General features: G+C 37.9%; 1 protein-coding gene across 1 annotated transcript; it reads left to right on the top strand.

The window, feature by feature from the left end:
• Positions 1-1,712: 1,712 nt before the first annotated feature.
• Positions 1,713-9,170, top strand: SGMS2 (sphingomyelin synthase 2; the record flags this gene model as incomplete). Its single annotated transcript, XM_084264115.1, has 5 exons — positions 1,713-2,167; positions 2,912-3,029; positions 4,816-4,969; positions 7,573-7,739; positions 8,561-9,170. 5 exons carry the CDS (start codon positions 1,713-1,715, stop codon positions 8,762-8,764), a joined length of 1,098 nt encoding a protein of 365 aa, XP_084120241.1. The 3' UTR covers positions 8,765-9,170.
• Positions 9,171-9,597: the final 427 nt, after the last annotated feature.

The raw sequence follows: 9,597 nt of genomic DNA on the forward strand, positions 1-9,597 counted from the left end.
AGAGAGGTTAATTTAGAAATGCTTCTTGGTTATTTCAGTGTTACTTGTATGAATCTCACTTATTTGTGATTTGAACCTTTACCCCTTCTCTTTCAGCAGTAAGAGCAGCAGCTAGGAAATTGGTGGGATTTACAGGCTGACCACGTCAAATGTCTTCTCTGAGGGAGAGTGAGAGGGGAGGAGCCAAAACACAAACAGCCAGCTTTCCAGGCTGTTTTGGTTTGAAATTGTCCTTGCTATCAGGAGATCGGTTTCTGGACAGGTTTTTACCTAAGTAGGTTGTTCTCTCAAGCCAGGTTTTGTGATGTTTGATTAGGGAGATTGGCAGCTGTAGTTTCCAACATGATGATTTAATTGTACATACAGGATGGCAAACTGAGGCAGCCCACCTTGGCATGCAGAGACTTGTGGTGGTGTTGAACTTCTCTTAGGGGAACAATTAAAGAGAGAGCTAAAATTCACAGATAACTAGTGAATGCTTCGTATACAGTAATACTACTTTCACCACAGGAGCAAAGGAGTAATAAAAATAAGTGCATCTCCACTACAGTAAGTGGCTTCCCAAAACTTTAGACATGGGGGCAAGGGGATGGGGGGGCGGGGGGAGTATGGCCTGTGTTTCAGCTAGAGCAATGTCAGTTCTGTAGAAGTGAATTTCATTCTTTTTGTAAAAAATGTTGTAAAACATGTCCTTATCTATTTTTTCTAATGACATTTTATTGAATTGACAGGTGCAGCCTGAAATAAATCCTGTGCAATAATCCTGCTAAGTGTTCCTGTTTAAAAAAAAAAGTCATCTACTGAGACATATTTCTAAGTAGCTACAGGACAAATACAGGTCCTTTTGTAGTCTGTTCTACATATAACAGTACCTAAAAATCTAGTCCAGACGTTCTTTCAAATTTCAGACAATTTAGCAGATAGTATAGTAGCCTTATGGATATGCTTTTATACTCTTTTGATGGAAATAAACATTTAGATCCAAGAAAATTTAATGGGGCTGTCCATCAAGTAGATTTATCTTGATAAATCTAAATTACTTTAGACCTTACAAAATCAAATTGTGTAGTGCTCTTCTATTTTGTGTCCTATCACCTGGACTAACAGGATTACCTGATCCATATGGAGTAACCATGTTAATATCTGTAGCAGCCCTGGGGTCAAGAAGGAGATACTTTGTATGGAGTGCAAATGTGGATTAGTCTTAATTCTGATAACTCATAAAGCCAGTGTTGTCATTAAAGTATGTGGATTTTGTTGGGATTTTTTTTTTTAAAAAGCTTAAGTTGTTACTAGTTGCTAAACTGATTGGAGACTCATCAAGTTACTCATTAGGAACTGGCTTGATTTATTTCATAGTAACCACCTGCCTCTAGTTTGCCTTTTGACTGTATATGTAAGTAGGTTTGGAAGGACCTTGCAATATGCATGTTCAATGAATATGCATTGTTCAGAGTCACCTTACTAATTCTGATGGTTCTCAGTATCTGCATTTTTGTTTTGTGGATTTTTTTCCAGATGATACAGTTCTAGAGGAAAGAAAGATTTGTCTTCATGACTTGCTTTACAGTATATGAATAGTGAAAGCACGATGGACACGTTTTAGAGTTTTACAGAAGTCGGAATCACCTAGGAACAAGAACACTTGACTTGGAGTAAGAGAGCCCAGGAATTGGTCACCAATAAAGCAGATTTGGCTGTACGGTTTGGGAATGAATACCATTGAGACAGCAAAGCTCGAAGAACATATGGAGGGTCAAAACAATGAGACTTCTAGTGGCTACTCACGACCTACTCTCTCAGTCAGTGAAGAGAACAAAAATGGCACTAGCAAACCAAAGGGCTTGTCTAATGGCTTACGAAAAACAACAAAGAAATACCCTGATTACATCCAGATTGCTATGCCTGCGGAGTCTAGGAACAAATTTCCTCTGGAATGGTGGAAAACAGGCATTGCTTTTGTCTATGCTCTCTTCAATTTGATTCTAACAACTGTCATGATCACTGTGGTCCATGAGAGAGTACCTCCAAAGGAGCTAAGCCCTCCCTTGCCTGACAAATTTTTTGATTACATTGATCGTGTGAAATGGGCTTTTTCTGTATCAGAAATAAATGGAATGATACTAGTTGGATTATGGATATTCCAGTGGTTGTTTCTTAGATACAAGTAAGTAGCTTTATTTTTTTTCTGTTGTATGTTTACAGAACATTGTTTTTCTTCATTCACTTTGGGTAGAAGAAATCTTAGGGGAGAATCTGTAGCAATATTGTAGACTAGAGCTGGCATGAAAAATAGAAAAAAATTGCTTGGAAAATATTCCACTATTTCTGCTGGGTATAGAAACTTAGGTTTCTCCTGATTAAAAGACATTACCCAGTAAATCTGAGTTTGACACTTTTGTGGTACTAGTCAATTTATTCTGAGGCTGGGCTTCTGAAAGTGTGTTTAAACATCACTGTCAGTAAACAGAGGAAATCATGATGATGTGTAAAAAATCTCATGCAAATCTGAGAAACCCACTGTCCTCTGAAGCTAGGCTAGAAGCTTTTTCCTTTGTTTTTATTTGCTTAACCTGTACATATTTAAGTCTAGTACATGAGTATCATATGGGACTAGAGAGAAAGCCACTGAGTTGGAGACCTGTGCCCAACTGAATACCTAGGTTAGGCCAAGGCAATGTGAAATTGGTTAGATAGCTTTGCTGGGAGCTTTGTGGTAGTTACATACTGTTATGAGCTAGCAAAACTAAAATCTGAAGGAAAGACTTCAGTGTTTCACTTAGAAGCGTGTGGTGAAGAGTGGGAGATAGAGCTGCTCGTTCAAGTTAGGGATTTAGCTTTATAATAAAACTAGAGCTCTGTAACAGTTATATTTTAACTCAATCTTTTTCCTCCTTTATTTTACTTTCAGGTCGATAGTGGGCCGCAGGTTCTTTTTTATCATAGGAACTTTATATCTATACCGCTGTATTACCATGTATGTTACCACCTTACCTGTGCCTGGAATGCATTTTCAGTGTGCACCAAAGGTAAGAGCCTTTGCTCCCTAATTCTTGCTTTAGTCTCTGCCCAAGTCCTTGTGGTTCATGAGAACTAACAGAATATGATGTTCCAGGTGTTAGTAAATCACAACTTGCTTTCAGTTGACATCTTCAGAAACCTTGTTCGTGAAAACCCAAGAGACGTGTGATGCTGACTGTGATGCAGGAAGAGCCTCAAGCTGTTGCTGCAGTTCAGATGCTGAAGGGAGAGTGCCTATGTTGAAATAGTGCTGCTACCAAATGAGTAAACTTGTTTCTCAGGCTCAAGCCAATCACTCTTGTGCTGCAGCAGTATTTTTTTTCTTATGTGGTCTGATACCAAAGGTCACTATTGTAATTCATAGGCTTATACACAAGTTTGTGTTGCAGTATCCTTTACAAAAAACAACCCCCAACACAAAGTTGTTGCAGGCTTTGCACTGTTTCTTTCATTATGTCAAGTTATCGCAACACCCGGTCGTTTGCTTGTCCCTGCTTCCAACCCGAAAACTTACATAAATGACTAAGTTTCAGCTATTTAAATAAGCTGATACATATAGAAACATGTACATGCTAATATTTCTTCAAGAACATGTAAGTTTTGTGGCAGTGTAATTAGGTGGCACAAAAGAATTGTTACAGCCATTTCAGGTTGCTAATAAGCTGTAAACATATAATTGCCTTGGAACAAATTGCATCTTGTTGGCTGCACTGAAAGAACAGTGCACTTCAGAGAGTAAGAAACAGCTTGTGCACTGAGGACAAGCATTTTGAAGTCTAAAAATATTGCAAGTTTACTTGGGGGAATAAACTTGTTACTTCTTGTGTAGGGTCTCATAGGTCTTGAGATACAGCATCATGTTTGTTCAGTCTTAATCTTTCACATTGGGACAAATTAGGAACAGAGTGGATGAACTACTTTTCTTGGGAATCAGTATCTATGTGATAAAAAGCTTTATTCAAGTATTCTTATTGTAAAGACTCAACTGGGTTGTAGCTTGGAGAATGTGTAGAGAAATGTACATTGTGGAATGGGAAGGGGTAAGTGAAGGAAGACTTGCATGTTACTGAAAGTGCATTTTGCTAGTACTAGAACATGAATTTTGGAAAAATTTGATAACTCTTCTGGATTTCTCCTTTTTGTCCCATGTGAATGTTTTTCTGACTATGGGAACTCAGTTATCCCTTTATCTTGTTTGGGTTTTTCCAGAGTTAATCTTTAAACAGCTAGGTGAAACTGAGTGTTTGCTTAGTATCTATAAGAAATCAAAAGTTGATCCTAGTGCATGCCTTAAAAAAAAAAAAAATCTTCTAAATCTGAGTGAAGCTCTGACTGAGTTTGTAATCAAATCTGAAATTAAGCAGATTTGAGGCTTTTGTCCTGTAGAAACATTCCTGAGCTCTGAACAGAATGACTGAAGTTGTACACAAGGCTGCACTGTGTGGCAGCTGGTTCTGAATGTGTTTTTATACATTCCATCAAAGATGCCTGACATTAAAATTCTTAATGTTTACCTTCAGTGTATTCTGCATTTCATTCTTGTACTATGTGTATTTTAAAATAGCCTGGGAAAGCATAGACAGACTGTTAGTGTTATCAAGCTGATCTTTAGCACTTGTCAACTTTGATACCAATGCTTATTTGTTTAAGAATAGATGAAAGAAAGCCAAAGAAAATGAGGATAATCTATGTCCTTTTCTTCCTGGCCCCACCTGTGTTTGGGCAAGAAGTTTGCTTCAGTCACTTATGGTGTATCTTAAACTTCTTTTTTTTGTACTTTTTTTGATGTTCTAGTTGAATGGGGATTCTCAGGCAAAGGTTCAGAGGATCCTGCGGCTGATTTCTGGTGGTGGTCTGTCCATAACTGGATCACATATCCTGTGTGGAGACTTCCTGTTCAGTGGTCACACTGTGGTATTAACGCTCATTTACCTGTTCATCAAAGAGTGTAAGTGATGGTATATTCAATGCGCTCTACTTGTTCAGATCTGTTGCGCTAGGAAAGCGCACGATAGAAGTGCATGTAAAACTACTGTGTTCCAGAAGTTCCTGGTCAGCTGTACCCAGACTGTACGTGTATGAAATACTGATCATGATTTTGAGAGAAAAAGGAACACAAGTATATCAGTAGTGTGGGCTTTAAGAACTTAGTTGACCAGACATGTCACTCTGATCTGTAAAGAAAATGTTTATGGGTTGATTGAAGCAAGCTGTTTCATTAGTCATTGACAGGTTATTCAAATTGGGTAAAACATACTATAGTTATTTAAGCAAACTAGCTCTGTGCAGATTGGCTGATATACCTTAAATTTTAAGGGATTTCTGAGGCTTGGGCACAGCATCATTGCAATGTCACTTATTTTAAGTGTGCATTACTTAATCTAAACAATGGAAAGTTGATTTGTGCTCCTTGGATAACTTCTGCTGGAGTCTCTTACTTAAGCGTCTTGAAATTGATAGGAATTTGGCAAGCATGCAGAAGTGTTAGTTGTGGTTATGGCTTCCTCCTTTGCTTTGCATTGCTGTGGGGCATGGGGGAAAATCTATTTGTGCTGCACACACAGCATCGATTGAAGCTTTGGAGAACTAAGTACCAACTTCTAAATCTGGTACATGGGAAGTGATACTTCTACCCTGGGAATGTGGCTGTGCATGAACATGTAGTGGGGAGTTCCCTTTCCAGTTCACTATGTTTAGAATTGGAACCTTCTCTCCTACTGTTGTGTCACAACTATGCAAATGTGAGCATGGTTCATGGGAACATGTAATTCTCACTGGAACAAAAATAAGACTAGCCAGAATCAGTCAAATGCCTGCCTTTTAATAAAATGTTGAGGGAAGGAATTGTTACAGTGCTACATTCTGCCTTAAAAGGCACTATATACCAAACACCTCTTTAATGTGATAAACTTCTAATCTGCATGTGAGATGTTCTTCAAACAGTGGTTTAAGATACCGATTCTTAAACCTGGGCACTTCTTGAAAGTGGGGGAATGGTGTATGTAACTCATCAACATTTCCAAAGCGGCATTAAGAAGATAGCCTCATATAAGTGTCATTTGCCTTTTGTTATTGCAGGTTAATGATGGTCACATACTCTGCAATATCTTTATTAGCAGGAAATATGCAGATAACTGACATTCTTGGGACTAGGATAACTCATGCACTTGAATCATAATGGGTTAGAGGATTTGTACCACACAAATTCGTGTAAGATACCCTTTGGCTGCTGCCTAATTGTTAGGCATATATTTCAGTGGAGTTGTGTTCTACAAATGAGAAATGCAGAGCTTTCCTTTTTTCTGCTTCCCATAGAATTGGCAAAATGTTACCTGAGCAAGGGCTTAAACTCTATAATTGCTCTGAATTAGAGGTTGTTTATGGTACTCTTCTCTGCTTTTGTCATATCACAAGTCTTTGGTACAAGATTCATTCTGAGATTGTTATTTCTGGATTAGTGTATTTTTTTTCTCATCCTTTTCTGCTTCTTCATTTATTCCCCTGCACTTCAGCTTTTTTTTCCCCAGAGTAGTTCTTTACATTTCTAGCCTTGGTATGTCTGTCTTGCTTGTGGCTGACTTGATCACCTTCTTGAGATGACTTGGCTTCTTCACATTTTCCTCTTTTAAATCAGCAGCCACAGATCTGTCTGCTGTGTTCTGTGGAACTCAAGAATTTACTGTCTTGACACTTGCATCAAAACTTAAGTTGTCCTACAGTAACTATTTTGCACAGGCCCCTCAAATTACTAGGGCTAGGCTATTACTAGGGCTAGGGCTGCCAGTGTTGTGTGAAAGTGAAAGCTGACCATTGCGCTACGAGAGGGGGGTGCCAAAACCTCCTACTGAGAGTGAAATGAAGCCTGTCAGAAGTTATGAATAGTCATTGTGACACCCAAGGCATTTTTCAATGGGGAAAGAAGGTCAGGGGAACTTTTCTACTGAAGTGGCTTAAATGTGTTTTGGAGAATAGTTTCGCTCCCACTTGTTAATCTTTAATGGCAGGGTATATATTATACTGTACAGGGAGTACATTGTTTCACAGAACAGAGACTTTGTGCAAAGCAGTTAACACCTAGGAATTAAAATAAGAGTGTCTCTTCCTGTTTGATCTGTGATCTCTGCTCAGGTTATATAAATTCTAGACTTTGAGTGCAAGTTTTTACTTTTTCTACGGTCTATACTCAAGCAGAGGTTACTATTCCCAAGTAAAATAACTGAAGTGTGTGTCTTGCTTCTGTTCTGTCCCTTCCCCTAAAAGTGATATAACTGGAAAACTTTCTTAATTGAACTAGAAAATGGGTGATGGCTGTCTGTCTCTAACTGCCACCTCATCTTGGGCTCGTTTTATGAAATAAGGACATTTCAGCAAGTTTGCATAATTCTTTAGTCTTGTTTACTGTGTCAAAACAGGGTTCTTGTACCAGTCTGGTATAAATGAGTTATGTTTAAAAATTTAGTAGCCTTAATATTTTTTATAATTTTTTTTCTTCTTCCCTTTGTAAATTACTGTAATAACATATGGCTTTTTTTCTTATCACTACTTTCACAGATTCACCACGTCATTTCTGGTGGTATCACTTAATCTGCTGGCTGATGAGTGCTGCTGGCATCATTTGTATCCTTGTTGCTCATGAACACTATACTGTAGATGTCATCATTGCTTACTATATCACCACACGGCTCTTCTGGTGGTACCACTCAATGGCTAATGAAAAGGTGAGTGGCGGATACTTTTAGAATTAGTGTGTAGCCTGAATTTGTTGATACTGCTCAAATGTCAAAATTGAGTTTTAATTTTGAAATAAAAGTAGAGGTTCTGTATCGAAGTTTAAACAAACTGGGCTGGGAGTTAGTTTCACTTCATGGTGGTTTAAGTAAATATTTAATGAGTTAAGATGTTCTCTTTTGATCTATGCCTGTTACTTCAATTATTTTTTTTATGAACTTACCTCTTTAATTCCTGCTATGTTGGCTTAAAAACATTTTTTAACTTCAATGTTTTATTGCTGAAGTAGATGCATAGATTAGCCCTTGTTTGTCTAAGCTTATGAATAAACAGTACCTTAGCAATAAAATTTCTGACCAACCAGAATTACTTAGAATATACTAAAATTCTAGAGACAGTTTTTCTGTAAATGTCCCTGAAAGTATATTGTTCAGGAAACAAACCTACTGCAGTTTTATGAACACTTTCAAGTAGAAACAGAGCTCTCAAGCCATATTAATCTAGTATTCAGTGACTAGTCATCAATGGGAATGTGACATGCCTGAAAGGAACCATGCTCAGAAAGACTTGAGCGTGTAGTCTCCTTAAATCTTGCACAGCAGCAAAGCATCCCTTTGTGTTCAAGGTGCTCTGTTTGTAGCATGCATCTGGGCTATGATATGGTCAGTACTTTATTTTTTCTAGGCTAATTGTCTTTGTGGAGATGTATGCAAACATAACTGCATTTTGTCTTGACTCAGTGTAGCTGATCAAAATGCTCTAAACTGATTGTCTGTTTCCTTTTCCTCTCTGCTTGCTTGTGCCAACACAGACTTTAAAGGTTTCTTCGCAGACGAATTTTCTCTCTCGAGCGTGGTGGTATCCAATATTTTATTTCTTTGAGAAGAATGTGCAAGGCTCTGTTCCTTGCAGCTTTTCTTGGCCAATCTCTTGGCCTCCCAGCTGCTTCAAATCTTCATGCAAAAAGTATTCACGGGTTCAGAAGACGGGAGAGGACAATGAAAAATCTACCTGAAGGAAAGCATCTGCTCTGTTTTTGGGTTTTTTTTTAACCAAAACATTAATGCTGTAACCAAAGCTCTTAAGAGGACTACACTGTAACTGAAGAAGTGGACCAAGTTTCTGTGCAATTGATTTGGAAAGACAATTGTAGACACATGCATTTCCATTTCCTATGTTTTCCTATCAGGCTGTACAGACCTATTCTACTCTTCAGTGCTACTAGAACGCACCACTGACAGGATTTTGTTTTTATTAAATTAAAAATGGAGCAGGACTTTGCTTTACTAATGAGATTGAGGTGCCAAAGACCACATTAACACTTTCATTGCTATCACTCATCCACAGCAGCACCCAAAAATCTCATCTTTGGAGTTCTGGAGTGCGTAAGGGTGAAAACATGCTAAATTGTAAAGGCACAATATTGGCGTGTTGAGGTGTGTATATATATAAAAAAATTAACACGATTGTGGGAAGTGGTTTGTTGCATTATTCTTGCTAATGAAGGTAAGGCCTTTGTGTGACTGGTACAGCTGGAAGCGAGTCTTGACTCTTACACTCTGTGGGAAGAAATATCTTACGACCCTAAAATACTACTTACCACCATTCTCCCATGTATCCTACTATATACCAATTTTTACATTTTTATTAGTAATTTTATATTTAAACTGTTGTGCTACCTGATGACTTTGCAAATTAGAAGTAGCTGCTAAGATCAGAACTCAAGGAACATAAAGTTTTATTTTTTAAAAAGGACACTGTTTCAAAGTCTAAGTCTTTAATTGCAGTTTGGCCTTGTGTATATAGCTATACAGTGCCTATCGGGATATATACATGCATATACACACA

Source organism: Gallinula chloropus, assembly GCF_964237585.1.
Source record: "Gallinula chloropus genome assembly, chromosome: 4".
NCBI lineage: Eukaryota > Metazoa > Chordata > Aves > Gruiformes > Rallidae > Gallinula > Gallinula chloropus.